The 17,333-nt window shown below is 38.0% G+C and overlaps 1 protein-coding gene across 1 annotated transcript in view; it reads left to right on the forward strand.

The window, feature by feature from the left end:
- The window catches only part of RNF17 (ring finger protein 17), a 54,158-nt gene that overhangs the window by 4,844 nt on the left and 31,981 nt on the right, over positions 1-17,333 (forward strand). The window contains exons 6-17 of the mRNA XM_063330685.1: positions 3,566-3,646; positions 4,916-5,016; positions 5,847-6,018; positions 7,391-7,467; positions 9,364-9,438; positions 10,509-10,783; positions 11,977-12,054; positions 12,635-12,796; positions 13,719-13,908; positions 14,354-14,519; positions 15,913-16,103; positions 17,172-17,314. Coding sequence (XP_063186755.1) covers positions 3,566-3,646; positions 4,916-5,016; positions 5,847-6,018; positions 7,391-7,467; positions 9,364-9,438; positions 10,509-10,783; positions 11,977-12,054; positions 12,635-12,796; positions 13,719-13,908; positions 14,354-14,519; positions 15,913-16,103; positions 17,172-17,314 — 1,711 coding nt within the window. The remainder of the gene's footprint in view (positions 1-3,565; positions 3,647-4,915; positions 5,017-5,846; positions 6,019-7,390; positions 7,468-9,363; positions 9,439-10,508; positions 10,784-11,976; positions 12,055-12,634; positions 12,797-13,718; positions 13,909-14,353; positions 14,520-15,912; positions 16,104-17,171; positions 17,315-17,333) is intronic.

The raw sequence follows: 17,333 nt of genomic DNA on the forward strand, positions 1-17,333 counted from the left end.
GACCGAAAGGCAGGACCCGGCACTTGGCCTTATTAAACCTCATACAGTTGGCCTTGGCCCATCGATCCAGCCTGTCCAGGTCCCTCTGTAGAGCCTTCCTACCCTCAAGCAGATCAACACTCCCACCTAGTTTGGTGTCGTCTGCAAACTTACTGAGGGTGCACTCAATCCCCTCATCCAGATCATTGATAAAGATATTAAACAAAACCGGCCCCAAAACTGAGCCCTGAGGGACACCACTGGTGACCAGCCGCCAAGAGGATTTCACCCCATTCACCACAACTCTCTGGGCACGGCCATTCAGCCAGTTTTTAACCCAGCAAAGAGTACGCTTGTCTATGCCATGATTTACCAGCTTCTCCAGGAGAATGCTGTGGGGGACGGTGTGAAAAGCCTTCCCAAAGTCCAGATAGACAACATCCACAACCTTCCCCGCATCCAGAAGGCGGGTCACATGGTCACAGAGATGAGGTTGGTTAAGCAGGACCTCCCCTTCCTAAACCCATGCTGGCTGGCCCTGATCCCTTGGCTGCCCTGCACTTGCCGTGAGAGCTCACTCAAGATGATCCTCTCTGTGATCTTTCCTGGTGTCGAGGTCAGGCTGACAGGCCTGTAGTTCCCCGGATCCTCCTTCCGACCCTTCTTGTAGATGGGAGTCACATTAGCCACCCTCCAGTCATCTGGTACCTCCCCTGTTGACCAAGACTGTTGATAAATGATGGAGAGAGGCTTGGTGAGCTCTCCCGCCAGCTCCCTGAGTACTCTTGGGTGAATCCCATCTGGCCCCATAGACTTATGTGCGTCTAGGTGCAGAAGCAGATCATTGACTACTTCCTCCTGGATTATGGGTGGGTTGTTCTGCTCTCCATCCTTATTTTCCAGCTCAGGAGGCTGAGCACCCTGGGGATAGCTGGTCTGACTATTGAAGACAGAGGCAAAGTGTCTCAGCCTTCTCCTCGTCCTTGGTTGCAGCTTTCCCCCTCGCATCCAGTAAGGGATGGAGATTCTCCCTGGCTTTCTTTTTGATGATGTATTTATAAAAGGTTTTTTTGTTGTCCTTAATGTTAGTGGCCAAGTTGAGCTCCAGCTGGGCTTTTGCCTTCCTGATTTTCTCTCTGTATAACCTAATGAGATATCTGTATTCTTTCTGAGTTGCCTGTCCCTTCTTCCAAAGGTGGTAAACCCTCCTTTTATTCCTAAGTGCCATCAAAAGTTCCTTGTTCATCCAGACTGGCCATTTTCCCTGCCCTTTAGACTTGTGACACTTGGGGGCAGCCTGCTCCTGGGCCTTTAAGATTTCCTTCTTGAGCGTCCAGCCTTCCTGGTCCCCTTTGCCCTTCAGGACTGTCTCCCAAGGGACTCAACCAGCGTTCTGAACAAGCCAAAGTCCGCCCATTTTAGAAAGGAATTTCCCTTCCATGTAGTGTATATTATACATAGACATTAATTAGTGGGTTTTCATATGTTTCATAGAGGTTTTGCTAACCCCCCTCCTTACATCACTACGAATTGAAAACTTGACCATTTCATGATCACTAAACCCAAGATGGCCTGTGACCACCACACCTCCCACTAGTCCTTCTCTGTTTGTGAACAGTAGGGCTAGTGAGGCAGCTCCCTGACACAACTGGCAGGGGAGCCTACCAAGGAAGTTATCTTCCATGCACTCAAGGAACCTCCTAGCCTGCCTGCTCTCTGCTGTGTTCTTAAAACACAGAAACCTGCAGCCTTAGTAGTTACACGCTATTCTTCCATGTTATTACAGAATTGATGTGCAGCTACAGTGTTAATAAAGTAACTTGACAAAATGAACGCAGCTCAAACCCAACCAGATCATAGCTGAGGAGGGCTAGTGTATTCAGCTGGCTGTGAAACTATGTATTTTGAATCTAGCTTGTCTTAAAAGGCACCTGAGGCTTCACAATATTTGGGTTTGGGGCTTTTTTATTTCTTTTAAAATTTGAGATGGCTGGAAGGCTAATGCAATACATCTCTAAAGTATTCATTCACAACAGCAAGGTTGTTGGACACCTGGATCTCTCTTGAAACATTCTATTAAGTTTCTAACCTGATCTTCCTGAACGAGGTTTGTGACATTTTAGGACAAGTGAACTAATGTTGTGGATATTTTAAAATGACAGAATGAAATGGAAATGAATGATACATCCTGTGCCAGTCCTGTTTTCTTCTATTGAGAGTGCCCTAAACAGTTACCTTGAAAGAATCATAACTTGCTCATGTCTGTCTTGGCTTCTTAGGTAGTTTTGTTGTACTGCCCATTAAAGTTTGAAAATGTTGGGTTTTTTTTCTGAACATCTTTTTGAATAGTCTGCTTAAAATAAAGCTGTATTGTGTTACCCTAAACTTCAGTATATTACTGTTGACAAACTATTAAAGAAAATAGCCTGAGGTTATCTTTGAAGAGTCTTGAGTTTGAGGTAGTAAGTAATATTTTTATGGTAGTTACCTGTTCTGTTGGCAGAACATTTTTTTTTTTTTTTTTGGAGAAAGTTATTGAGAACGAGCTCGTGTGAAAACCTATACTTATTGAGGTCATAGTCTCACTGCTACTTACTTTTTGTTTCTTAAGGTTTTTTTTCAGACGACTTTATTTTGTGCTTGGGTGATTACCAGGTCTTTGGCAGTATCATTTCTTACACCACTGAATGAGTACATCCATGTCTCTTCAGTTTTGGAAGGATTTTTATTACTGTGTCACTGATCATAATGAGAACTACGAAGTACAGAGAGAGCAATGTAATTCCATGGCATTTTTAACTATTATGTCTCGTTGCATCTGCTCAAAATCCAAGTCATAATAGGAGGAGGGTTATCTTCCTTTTTCTGCTCCTAGGAAGGATGCAGTTGGTCTGAGATGTTGAGATACATTAATTGGAAAGTTGTTCTAGAGATGAAGGTGACAACAAATGTCTTTAATAAACTCCATAATGATGTGTGTGACTAACAGGTCTTTCCCAGATTGTGGGCAGCACTTCTTTTCATCCCTGACTTTTTGGGGCATCCCCAGCTGATGATCTCATTTTGCTTTTAGCAAAATGCCAGCATTCTAATCAGTACTCTTAACGCTAGTTTCAGTAGTGCCAGTGGCAAAATTTTAAGACATTTCTGTATGTACATTTGCTTTCGTGCCAATTCACATGCAAGTATTTTATTGTCTTTGCTTGCCTCAGAATAACACTGGGAGCTTATTACATTTTTTTTTTTAATTTTTGTTGGTTTTCCCCAAGTGATATTACTAAACATTTTACTTTTTTCTAGGCTGCAGTATTCCCATTCTTCAATCTTGCATGTTTTCTTTCCTCTGTATTATAACTTTAATTTGCTTTTCCTTCACGTACTATCTTGTTTTTTGTGTGTATGTGTGTGTGCAAATAAATCGCATGTATCTTAACACACAAAAAAACCTTAGAATCCATGTTTCAGAAATCTGCTCAGAGCCTTACATAGATCAAGTGCCTCTTTGTCAAAACAGCAAATGTGTATAGCCTGTCTTTTCTTCTAGACATACAGGCAGCTTAACATTCACTGGCAAATCTTTCCCCAGGACAGCAAAACTATGGAAGCTATCGATGAAGCTTTATGCATAGCTATTTGTAATCTCAGCCACTTACATGATGCAGATGAGGTGGGTGAAAATAAGTTAAATATATCACGAAATACCAAGTCCTGTCCTTGATTGAAGCTTTTTGTTATAAGTAGTCACAAATTAACATGCTATTTAAACATGCTTTTACTGGCTTTGTTTTGACATCCTCTTTTCCTTCAACTGTTGTGCTGTTTCTGTAAATATACAGTGTTAAACTCCAGGCTATAGTTTGGAGTTCACAAACTACAGGAGTAGTCTGTAAAGGAGTATGTGAGCCTATGCGTAATTTAAAGTTAACAGGTCAACTCATATTATTTAGCAGAACCGTATATAAGCCAATCTTTCAAATACTAAGCTTGTGTTTCCTTGGATCTGGGTAAAATTCAGCATTTGTTTTTGTTCTAGTAATTATGCTAACTTTTCTAGTTTGTGCCTCTTTCTGGATTTAAAGGTGGAAAAGAAATTATATGGGCAATAGAAGTAATAATTTTAACAGGCACAATATGCAAAACATGTAAATCAAGTAATGCATGTATTCTAAGATGCACAGAAGTGTTTAATGATCCAAAAGCTTAAAGCAAATTCATTCCAATAAGTGTGGCATGAGGTATCCTTAAAACCTGTTCTCCATTCCCTTTCGAAGTTGTTTTCTTGTAGTGGCCAATCTGTCAGTTAAACAAAGTTATGCTAAATACCTAATTCATATACTAACAGCATCTTTTAAAAATCTATATTTCAACACCTCTAATGTAATAATTCGTGCATACAACTGTGGTCCTCCAACAGCTTTTCAACAAAGACTGAGAATTGCCAAAGCAGGGTTGCATTAATGAGATATTTTTTTTTCCCCATAGTCTTTTCATTAAAAGTAACTATAGCAACAAAACTGATGCTTAGCCAGAGCGAAGAATCTTTTTTTCCTTTATGCTTACAATGAATTTAAAAATACAGTAGAAATCTTAGCATGCTAGTTATCTGTATATGGTGCTATATTAATGTTAGGTAAGGGAAGTGAGGCAGTGGGCCCCAGATCTCTGTGTTTCTTGCCTCGTAGATATATAGACTTCAGTTGACATGAGAGTCCAGACAGTGCGAGCTGACTAGAAGTTAGAGAAAACAAAGGGATTAATGAGCTATAATTGGCTTAAGTGTCAATCTTTAGTGGTTTAGTGTCACTCTTTTGGAGTATTGATCGCTGTCTTACTGTTCATTGCTTCTGTTCTGTTTAAAAAAAAAAATAATGTGAGAATAATGAAATAATTAAAATGAAATAGTAAATGCATTTTTATTCTATACTGAACTAAATAGATGCTGAAATACTTGGAATTGAAATTGAAGCATGAAGGAGACAGAGTTGCAGAAAATGCAGATAGAACGTTTGATGAACTTATTACTTCTCTCCTCTCAAGGTAGTAATCTGGTTTGTAGCATGGTGGTGGTGAGTTATTTTTATCAAGAAGTTGTTTCTAATTCAGATAAAAGAATTCTAAATAAAATTTCAGTCTTCCTCGTAGCAGTGTTTTGTAATACCTGCCTTTAATTTTTTTTAATTATTTTTGTCCTTTCATAGTGGCATCTTGAGCTGGTTTGCATGGTTGGAATACGCTAACTTACGCAGCCGCTGCTCTTTAACAAAAGAAAAAACTTAGTCTTAATGATGTTAGTTTTCTGAAATAGCTCATTTTTGAGGTTTTCTTAATACTGCCGTTAGTGGATGATCAGTTTAACAGCAGGAATAACTTTTTTAAAAATTAACTTTCTGCAAGTTTTCAAGCTGATAGAAGCCCAAGAACAGTTTATTTCTTCATTTTCAAAAATATTTGTATCTTTAGATTTAAGAGGGGGAGGGCTGTCAAAGTTTAGGATTCCAGAAGAGCATCCAAGTAGGGATTTGGGTATCTTAATAGACTGAATTGTAAAATCCATCTATCCAGTTTTTAGTTGGATGTGTATGGAAATATCTGGAGGCAAAAATGGAAGAGTACTTTAAACATTTAATAAAAAAACATTTCTCCAAATGAAGTGGGTTTTCAGTGTGAACTCTTAGCTTTTGTGGTTCCTCTTAGTAAGTGTGTTTTCCATGCTTTCCACTTTTCACCGTTTAATGAAGATGATATTTCTGTGTGAGATGTATTCACTTCATATTGTTGTATGACTGACAGTTGTGTGTTATAGTTGAAGGTTGAATCTGTATGGCTGAGTGCTTATTAAATTCTGAAAAGTAATGTTTTTAATACAGAAAAAGGAAGTTGTGTGCAGAATTAGTGAAGAGCATCAACCACTACAGTGCTGGCATTGCAAAAGCTAAGGAAGTCATTGAAGAGAAGAAAAAGTGCTTGGCTGGTGTCATTAGGATTGCAAAGGAATTAAAAATTACACCTTCTGTAAGAGCCTATTGTGATCTCGCTCAGGTAGTTAATATTCTTGCACTGTGAAATAATCTATTTTTAATGAATACATTCAAATTTGGATTGGAAGTTTCTGTGATCCGTCTTTCAGTTTGCTGACTTGAATATTGAGATTTTTGCAGTAATGTATTCTTACCCCACCTCTACATGCACACCCCCGGTTTATATTTGGTCTTGGCCACAAATTAGTGTCTGGTGACTGATGTGAAACAAAAAAGAGCTTGCTATCTGAAATGGAAAATGGAGAGGGAGGGCAGGGAAACTGTGACACGGTACTCGATCAGTGAAAGGGGCACTGTTTTCAGCACTTAAGAGTTCTCTCAAGCCTTTCCTATTCCGCACCTCTCCGGCCTTCTCACTGAGCTACTCCAGAATTGATAGCCACGCTCTCTTGAGCCTCTTGGTCCCAGGCCTTTACTTCCTTTCTTCCTCCTCCTCGTGTCAGCTGTTCATAGAAACACATACTACCTGCTGTGCTGTATCAGGCCAAAGGTCCATCCAGTAATGTCTCCTGTCTCTGATAACAGAGAGGAAAAGATGCGTGGAGGAAAAATCCAAGAACCTGGGTATTTAGTGAGTATGGGAAGTTGAAGGTTAAAGATTTTATAATCTGTAGGATACTTCAGGGTCATTACATACATGTATTAAACATTTCCTCATTGTATCACAACCTTGTGTAACACTTTCTTGAATGTCTTCATAATGCTTGTGGCAGTATGTATGTGTGTGTGTATGTATTCATATGCAGTGGCAGTGAGCTCCATCTTTTAATATTTAAAATGAGGCGTATATAAAACAACTATGTCTGTTCTTTCTAAATCTGCTACCCAGTTGTTTCATTTAGAGCTTTGGTAGTCTTTTATTGAGAAAAATGATGAATAACTGGTCTCATAATTTTATTTTTTTTTTAAGTAGTGTGATTTTTAGACTGTCATGTTCCTTGCATCCATTTGTCACTTTCCATGTGAAGAAACATAGTCTTTCTCATCTGACCCAGGAAAGAAGTCTGATCCCTCCTTTTTTTTTTTTTTTTTTTGGCATTTGCGTCTATCTTGTCCAGTGTGACCTTTGGGAGCTGGTACCCACCACTGTCCTCACATCGGCCTTCTTACTTAGAAGTTACTTTCTCAGTTCATATAAAAGGAGAATTTGAGTCCTCCTTCTACGTACATGCTAACATTACAAAATCTCTAATCATTAGGTCTTAACAATGTAAGACGACAATTGAGAATTGGCTTTTGTCTGCTGATGAGTAAATTGTTGTTTCTTTCTCTAAAATCAAAGATGTCATACTCTGTCATGTTTTAGATAATAGATGTCTGTATAATCTCCTTTTTGTGTTAATAGAAGCTGAGACTGTACTTTTTAATTTCAGGTGTTGTATAATTTGAAGTTGCCAGTTGAGGCTGAGCTGTCAAGAGTGAATAGTTTGAAGGAAAAAATATCTCCAAGGTAAACAACTGCAGCGGGAGGTATATTGGGAGGTAAATGGATGAACTGGTTATCTTAATTACAAAAACTGTTCGTGTAACAGTTAAAGAGCAGAAATCGAGCTGCTTTCCTTGTGTTTTACTGATAAACTACTAGTTCAGATGTATATAAACTCATCACTAACAGTGAGACACAATAGCCTTCATCTGAGGCATCAGGGAGAAAGCACGTACAATTTGCTGTGGTGTAAAGAAATATATATGCATTTAAAAATTTTTGACAGACTTCTGCCACTTTTAAGCTTCCCCTCCTGCCCTTGTAAGTAGAAATAAATTGGGGCAATAATAGCTTAATTATTTTTTTTTAAATTAATTCATTTCTCACCTTCAGGAGAGACTTAAACGTGTTTTGGGGCACTGATGTCTAAGAAGAAATTTGTGGAAAAACCCAGTTACCATGTTGCGCTCATTGGAAATGACAAATATGGTTTCTATACCAGAAATGAGCAACAGAATTTGTCATATGGTACAGCTGACCCTATGCAGCTTGGTCATAAGGCTGGTCAGAGTACTGTAATCCTAGTGTATAAAGGCCACATTAAGGAACGATGAAGGAGGGACAGAACAAAGATGGTGTTACGTTGGAACTTCCTGGGATCCCATTATATTTCAGGACATGGAAGCACACCGGGTGATAGAGTGGTTGTGTGCCATCAGATTGTGACTGGCGCAGAGGAATGAAGCTCAGAGTTGATTACCTGCGTGCAAAGTGTGAAACATTATCATAGAATCATTTAAGTTGGAAAAGACCCTTAAGATCATCAGGTCCGATCATTAACCTAACACTACCAAGTCCACCACTAAGCCATGTCCCTAAGCACGATGTCTAGTCAACCGCTTCCCTGGGTACTGTGTTTCAAAGCTTGACAAAAGTTATGGCTCCTCCTGTCGTGTGTTGAGCCATTAGAATATGGATAAAGGAATCTTCTAGTAAACTTAGTGACCTGGTAGGTAGGGCCTGTTTTGTAGATAATGTCAGTGGTGAATGAGAATTTCAGAGAAGCCTATTAAATGCACAATGGCAAAATCTCCCAACCTAGAAGAAAGATAAAACATGACCAAATCAAATTTGTTTTGCATTGGAAGACCTTTTAAGAACTTGAACAAAATGGGGAGAAAGGAGATGGAGGGTAAGTATAAAGGTCTCACATGCTGGTCCCACTCCAAAATAGCACCAAAGGTGAAAAAATCACAACTAGGAAGTGCATAAGAGTTGAGGCGCATTCTGTAAACCTAAAATACTGTAGAACAATGAGTAGATTCCTGAAAGTGGCCAGGGGAGAAGAAAAGATGTGCTGTTCAATACTGCTTACATCTCAGTTTTCACAAATTGTTCATTATAACTGGACAACAAAGCTAAGGATGTGATTGAATGATGTTATATTGACAGTTGTGTTAGCCTAACTGTAGAAGTACTTAAAAGATTTTGCTAGATTTCATTGGTAAAGGAAACAGCTGTTTATTAGCGTAACAACAAACAGAACAAAAAGAACATGCATTTTGGACTTCAGTTCTGGTTTTTTCTTCATGACTGTTGGAGAATTCTTTATCTCTGTGCAGAATAATTTATTGAACTAAACTGAGTTTAGGTGTGAAGACTCAGTGAATGCTGGAGGACTCAGTGCGTGAGAGAGAAAGAAAGCAAAAGGCAAGAAAGTTTTTAAGTATGAATGTGAAGATAAATGAGCAACCAAACCTGTGTTAATAAGCATGGAAGAATGAACCTGGAGTAGGCAATTAATCTCTTAATTTTGCTCCTACATGAATATTGTGCTGAAAAATACTGTACATCTCAAACCATCAGAGTGATTTTAGGTATTCGTGGTGCTTCTTGTAATGCTGCTTCTCTTCTCTCGAGATTCTTCCTAAACACTGATGAGATTACATCTTTGTTTAAAAAACTGGGCAAGATTGAATGGGGAACAACAGGGCAGTAAGTATGTTTTTTTAATAAAGAGGATGAATACAGTAACTTACCTGTTCTTCTAATGGTTAAATATTTATTGGAGATTAAATTTAAAAAAAAAAAAAACAACTGCATATGTGTGTTGGTTTCTAAGAGTATAATGACACGAAGGAAAACTTCAGATGCTGGTATTTCAGTCAGCATTCCAGTTCATCCACTTAGCGTTTCCGTTCTGACATTTCAGTTTTACTGGGGTTTCACCCAACTATATTTCACTGTATCAGTTAAGTTACTAAGATTTTCTTATGCTGTGTGGGTTTTTTTTCAGCTTTGGCTGATGTTTAGTGATACAATAGAGTTGTTTATTATTTCACCATATAAAAGTTACTTCATGTAAGTGTAAATAAATCTCCAAAGTCAACAGCAAATACTAAAATTATAGTATTTCCACTTCACAGTCTAAATGCCGATTACGTCAAATGCCAAAAGAAATTACTTAAGATGAACTTAAACCTGGAAAAACACAACTTTTATTTTTAAAATTACAATTGCTTTTATTTTATTAGTCCCCTTTATTTTTCCCTGCAGTATTTGAAAAAACTTGAGAAAATGGAATGGAGTTGCTGTTAGGGTCATTGTAGTTAGCACTGGTTATGTTAAAAAAAAAAAAGCATATTGCATACTGTAATATTTGAAAATCCTGCAGATTACAGTGAAGAGTAGCTGTTAGTACAAAAGCATCTGATGTCTTTCGTTTTTAACTATCACATCATTAATGTGTTTTTTCAGATGATTTGTATTTATATCTGTGGCCTCTGATCATTTAGGCAGAGGTGGCTCTTGTTTGTACTGAGCTGTGTGCGAGAATATGTACCATTTCTGTGCCAATCCTTTTTAGGTTTCAGAAATCTTGTTATTGTGTTTGTTGTCTTGGTATTCTAGAACATAATACAGTTTTTTTCAACCAGCTCTCACAAGGTGCTTGCTTAACATAGTGATACATTCTTAATAAAACCTCTGCTTTGACTTGTGTGCTTTTCTGAAAACAGACTGGATTACAGTAATTTGTCTCCAAATAAATGTTTTCCCAAATGTAGTGAAGATAATGGACAACATACTCTTATCCTTGATGCTGAAGAAGAAATGCCAAGCTGTGATACTCAGTCATCTGTAGAGAATATGTTTCCAGCACTTAGCAGAGAAAGGGAAATAAAGGCTCTTGCAAATAAACTTGGTGTTCACAAAGAAGTGAAAAATACTCAAGTACAAGAAACAGTTCCTGTGATACGTCATCAGAGTATTCCTGCTCTGCCCAAGTCTCCATCCAGTCCTGATGTCATAATAGAAGAAATATTTGAAGATGACCTGGAAAGTAAGTTTCTTAATACCTTTAAGTGTTCCATTGTTAAGCATGGTGTTATTTATGTGTTTTGTATTATGTTGTCCAGTTGTAGTTATACTTGGCTCATATAAGTTCTTTAATGATGTCTGTATTTCACATTATCTTCCTTCCAGTTAGCATTGTTTCTTTTTTGTCCTCCTTCAGCTTAACTTAGTGAAAACTTTCTCCCAAGTTCTCTCGAAGAGGGGTCATGAGTTTCTGTGTTTACCTGGATGATTCTATTTGACCCTTAATTATTACAGTTCTCCTCAGAGTTTCTGGCAGTGGCTCCTGCAGTATGTTTTTCTGGCAGTTCCTTTGTCTTCCTGAATCATCTTCTGGGGTATTGTTCTACATTAACTGGCAATAACAATTAGGTTCTTCAGCTTGTTGTCAGCTTTTCCCTGAACTGTATTAGTAAGAGTGTAACTAACAGGTCCAGGAAGTGATCCTTCCCCTCTCAGGCTCTTGTGAGACTGAATGTGGAGTATTGTGTCCAGTTTTGGACCCTGCAGTACTGAAAGTCACTGTCATACTGGAGTGAGTCCAGCGGAGCCTACCAAGCTGGTGTCCAGGAGGTGCTGAGTGATAGGGCTGAAGGCGTTAGGAACAGGTTGGAACATAAAAAATCCAATTAGATAATAGGATATATAATAGTTAGATGCTTCCCACAGTACAACTAAGATGCTTAACTTCAGAGTGGTTTATGTGCACAAAGTACCTAGAAAATTCCTGTGATGAGTAATGCTTGGGGAGGATGAGGGAGCGGGTACGGGTGGTATGTGAGAGTAATTGTGCTAGCATATAGCTGTGATCAAGGGAAAATAAATTTCAGAGCTTGGGCATGACTGTCTGAAATAGTATATTCCAGAATCCCAGAGGATTTCACAAAACTCCTGTCAGAACAAAATTCCTTCAAACCACAGTGTTATGGGTTTTGCGTGTCTTGAATCTACAAATTTTAATGATAGTTTTGTAATCTTGGAGGTAGCATGTGGGCTGGCCACGTGGACTGCGCATGCATCTGTTTCGGTTGCATCAAATAGGAGAGATTTTGCCTCTGCAGTACCCTTACAGACACATGTAATTTCTCTTTACTGTGTTTGCTGCTTTACTGCATATATATATAAATGCTTAACTAACCTAATTCATTAAACTATTTTCCTAAAACAATAAACAAACAGAGTTTCCTGCAGAATATCATGCTGGTGAACAGAGGAAGAAACTCTTCAAGAAGGAAACACCTTTTCAACACAAAGCTGGTTAGTGGTTTTCCTATCTGGTAAATGGTTTAGTTTACTAACAGAGACCCATCTTGTAAGCAGCGAGAGCAGGCATTGGAATTTCTTGGAGAGGTTGGACACGTACGTTAGCATTGTAGTTGAGGTCAGGAATGTACTAGGAAGAAGATCTCCTGACTGTCTCTAGTTAGCATGTATTTGCTCACATGTAAGAGCAGACTTGGGGCACACGAATTGATTTCCTTCCAGTTAAAACTAGTCTGGGAGGTGCTTACAGTGCAGATGTCATTCTTAGTACCAGCAGTTTTGCTCTGCAAAAACACTCCCGGGTCTGCTCTCCTATTGCTACACTCCCTGATAAAGAGTCCCTCCCCATCTCTCCTATAGGCCTCCTGTAGGTACTGGAAGGCTGCTATAAGGTCTCTTCGGAGCCTCCTCTTGTCCAGGCTGAACAACCCCAACTCTCTCAGGCTGTCCTCATAGCAAAGGTCATTCCTCTGATCATCTTCGTGGCCCTCCTCATAAACCTAATCACCTGTCTAATAACACCGGTTGGAGTCACTTGGAGAGTGGCTGATAATCTGTTTTCTGTCTTACTCAGGTTGGACAGAACTAGTGATTGTTAGCCATGTTATAAATCCATGCCACTTCTATATTCGGAGATACTCACAGAAGAAAGAAGCAGGGGTTTTGGAGAAGAAATTGAAAAACTTTTGTTGTAATAAGAGTTCATATCTCTTGCCTTCAGATGTTTTGCAGCTAGGTAAATTATTAATTTCTAACGGTCTACATTAGCTTAAAATACTGTCTTGTAGTATGTTTCCTTAGTATTTTTTTTTTCCTCCCCCCTCCCCACCTCTGCCTTCACATAGTCAAGCAGTGCTTGTCTGTCCTGGGATCTACAATTAATGCTTTTTGGGAACATTGTACACATTGTTCGATAAACTAAACTATTATTAAATCATATAAATGAAAACAGTAGAAGTAAAAAAGACTCCGCGGTTCTTAGCCTCAGCAAATTGAGCGCTTAGAGTAACCAGCAGTTGAAACACCTGACTGTAAATTGACTGTTTTCCAGCATTAGGTGGTAATTGTTAACTGATAGTTCTTTTTTCAGTGTACCTATTTTAATGAGTAGCCTAGTTCTTCTATTACTTCAGTAAATTAGCTTTCTTGCATGCAAGCAACGTTCCCTTTGAGTGGATGTATGTTTTTTTTTAAAGTTCACTAACGGGATAGAAACTATTCTGGAATTAAAACCGAAAGACAATGACAATAATGCATTGCCAAATCATTTAAAATTATTTTCTAGCCCACACATTGACACTGTTACTCGCTTCTGGTACGTGTTTAGAAAGCTTACAAAAAGTATGTAATAGCCCTCAACTTCGTTGGGTTTTTGCCACTTTACTAAGAGGTATAGAAAGGTAGACAGAAATTACTTCTCAGCAGAAGCCTAACACCTCCTAGCTTTACAGGCGTTGTGTAAATGAGGGAGAAAACTTCTGGTGGCTATCAAGACAAAGTTTTAAATGTCTTTATTTTATCAGTAGCACTCTTTACTACCTGTGTGGAAGATAGGCAACAATGGAACATTATGCAGAACTCTGATAATGCTTCCAGTGTGAAATACCTGCAAATACTGAATTTACTCTTTGGTGTCTTTTTAATTTGCTTCTGTATAGGTGGTAGAACTTTCATTAAGAGTAAGGAAACTGGAATGTGGTGCCGTGGAACTATCACTGGACTAATTCCCCTAAGAAGTGAAAATGAGAGGAAGTCTTGTGGTCCGATAGGATACAAAGTTTGTGATATTGCACGGCTGGAAGTATTCCTGATAGATTTTGGGAGCTCTGTAGTTCTCGTTTTCTCAGGGTATGTTTACAGAGAGAGTTTTTTGTCTTCGATTGTTGTCCTTGACTGTTGCTACTCAAGAGGATCTCTACTAAGAAACAAGTCCTCCATCAGCTTCACGCAAGCAGATAACCAGATATACAAATGACACTAATGTTTTGTACATATGTATTTCCCACAAGAAAAGTGTCAATGTATGTAAGTATACAAGTGTACAAGCCTTCATACCTTCAAATGTTTAACTTAAACTTGCATTGCAAAAGAGAACACGTGAGTCCTCAATGTTTTAAAGAAAAAAAAAAGGCATTTCATTGAGACTTTTTAGTTTTGTTTCAATGACATTATGTCTATTATTGCAATAATGGCCTTTATTTTAAGTCAGGCATTTGATTTGGGTGCGGGGGGTTGGCGTTGGGGTTTTGCTTTTCTTTAAAGCTAGTACTGCTTTTTTTCCCATTGACAACAGATACATTCACACTGAAAGGCCCAAAACTGCTACTCAGGAAACTATTGAAACAGATGACATTTGTTTGTTTGTAAGGAAACCTGATCAGCATATTGAGGCAGAACTTGCAGCTGTTCCTCCTTTAGCAGTACGGTGTTCGTTGAAGGATGTTGTTCCCAGAAATGCAGTAAGTAAAAGCTGTTGGTACTATTTCAGGAGATATTTTTTTTTCTTCCTAAGATTTATATTGAAGAACTTACATACATAATTTACAATGATCTTTTTCCAGTGTAAGTAGAAGGAAGCTTGAGAGGAGTACAGGGTATATTTTATTTTTTGTAAAAAGATGGGTTGCATTGCTTTCATTGGAAAGGAAACAAGCTTATGGCAGAGTGTCTTTAAAAGCCTCTGGGTTTATGAATACATATTTCAAGCTTAAATCTCACTACTCTTACTCTAGACATGTTCTTTTGTCAAATTTAAAAACAAAGTACAGACCTGATACTCTTATTTCGTGTCTGTCTGGTAACTTTATGCAAGTAGTAACTTTCCAGAGAAAGTAGTAACTTTTTCCAGAGAAAAAATGGTTTGGGAATTTTTAAGAGACTCTTTTCGAGGATTGTCTTTGTTACTTAAAATTTTTGCAACATATTGAAAAGTGCTATATGTTCTCTTTCAGTATAATGATAAATAAAAGTACTGACAGCCTTTATCCCCTTAGAAAAAGGACATATGTTGCAGCATTATTTTCTTCATTATTCACTTATTTATTAGGCTTTCTTTATTTTTGCCATATTCATGTGGGAATGAACTGTGTCCAGTGCAGCTGTGCGTTTCTGACAGTAGAACTGCTGGTTGGTTTTGTGGTTTTTTTGGGTTGCGTTTTTTTTTTTTTTTTTTGCCAGTCTGATGTTGTCTGAAATAGCTTTAAATAGGGAAGATCTGAAACAGTTTTCACCGGTGTGGGTAAAATGTCTTCCTTACATGCACTTTCATTTATTTTTATTTTTTTTTCCCACCTAAAAAGCACAGATTTTTGCAGTATCAAATGAGAAATGCATTAACTTGATCCAAGAGAAATAAATTCAGACAGACTTTTTCAAGGTAGATAAACCCTCAAGAAGGATGTTGTGGAGAGGAGGAATGTGTAAATTAACAAAATATGTTGTACATTTGTATAAAGACACGAAAATACAGGAGTAAACTTTCAAACTTATTGGGAGAGCAGAAATGTAAGTCATGAGATGAAATGGCGTATGACAACTCTGATTTATCTATCAGAACAATCAGAGGGGATGAAATCTTGAATTCTCAAAAGAAACATGTTGGAAACTGCAGCCCTTTGATCTGACTCAGTTTTATACAATTAAAAACACTTATAAATCCATCATAGAAGAATACTGTTTAGTGCTGTCCTGGCTATGGACCAGGCAGTCTGTGTTCAGTATTTCATCTGTTCAGATGCATCTGTGTTCCCTTCCTTGCTGCCTTTTTTTTTTTTTTTTAATTACTAATTGTGGGGTTTTTTGTTTTAATATTCTCTGACATCTTCAGTAACTACCTTTTTCTTCCTAACACAGAATGAAGGTTGGGGAGAGGAAGCAACGACAAAATTTTTAGGAATGGTCAATAATAAAGTTGTTTTAATGACCATATTTAGAGAAGAGGATGGTGTTCTCATTGTGGATTTGAAAAAACCTCCATTTAATAAAATAAGCAATAACATGCCAGTGTCTCTCAAGGATGCATTAGTTTTCTTAGACATGGCAAGGTATGTGTTTTCCTTTAGTTGATGCTCTTATGCCATAAATGATAACAGCATAATATCTATCAAGTGAAGTTTAACAAGCAAGTTGGTTTTGCAGTGTTTGATATATTGATGTGTCATGTACTCACCTTCAGCGATTTCTGTTGATTTCCTTTTTCCACGTTCACTAATAAGTGCTCTTTTGAACTAGTCAGGGCTTTATGTGGATAATGAGCTTTATTATAGAAAATGACAAAATTTAAATTTTTGTCCAAATTAGAGTAACAAGAGGTGAAAGGAGAAGCCCTTAGTGTCTGCCACGAACAGAAAAACATACAGGAATTGGCCTTGTATCTGATGTGGCTGGTAGGCAGTCCCAGGCTAGTCAGCACTCTGAACCAGGCAGGTGACATGATGCATATAGCACAACGAATAGGAGAAACAATGATAGGGCATAAGGGGGAGGGAGCTTGACGTTGGCATTAGGACAGAGGAGAGCTGCTTTGGAGGGACCAGTGGAAGAGGCAGGAGATAGAGAACATGAGTGTTCTGTTGTTTGGATACAGGGATATGGCATGCAAGTGTGTAGGAAATGACAGTTCACTTTGCTGCACACAAAGAAAGGTCTTTGTTTATATTTGAGCATAACTAGTTAGGGTGGTGAGAACAGCAGGAGATGTGGTTTTTTTACTGCATCTGTGTTCCTCAGGTAATTGGTTTTTCCTTAAAGTGAGGAAAAGGAAATCTAAAAGAAAATGGTTTTGTCTACGTAGTGGATTCTAGCCTTACACTTTTTTTTTTAACAATTTTAATGTACGCTACTGCATCCCAAATAAGAACATCTTTTTAGGAGCCAGCTGCCATATATCATTCTTCATATGTTGTTACGTTTGTGATGGGAGAAGCATTAGAGAGAACTGGCTGCACCAAATGCAAGAAGGAAAGTTCAATCTATTCATACAAACATGAATCAAGTATTTTTATAGGACCATTTTGCATTTTTCATGGGAAACTTGATATTTGAATATAAAAGGGTTCCTTCTCAGTAAATTTTGATAAAATTTATTCAGAATTTCATTTTGTTTACCTTAGGTTTAGATCACAGCTTCCCAGTCAGTTAGAAAATAATACCGTCTTGCAGTATAGTCCACCTAAGATTCCACAAGAAGGAGAAGTCGTCTGTGTTATAGTTTGTCACATTAATAGTCCAAGTGATTTCTATCTCCAGTTGGTAAGTTTAGAAATAAGTTTAGT

This window comes from Chroicocephalus ridibundus, chromosome 1, assembly GCF_963924245.1.
Source record: "Chroicocephalus ridibundus chromosome 1, bChrRid1.1, whole genome shotgun sequence".
Taxonomy (NCBI): Eukaryota; Metazoa; Chordata; class Aves; order Charadriiformes; family Laridae; genus Chroicocephalus; species Chroicocephalus ridibundus.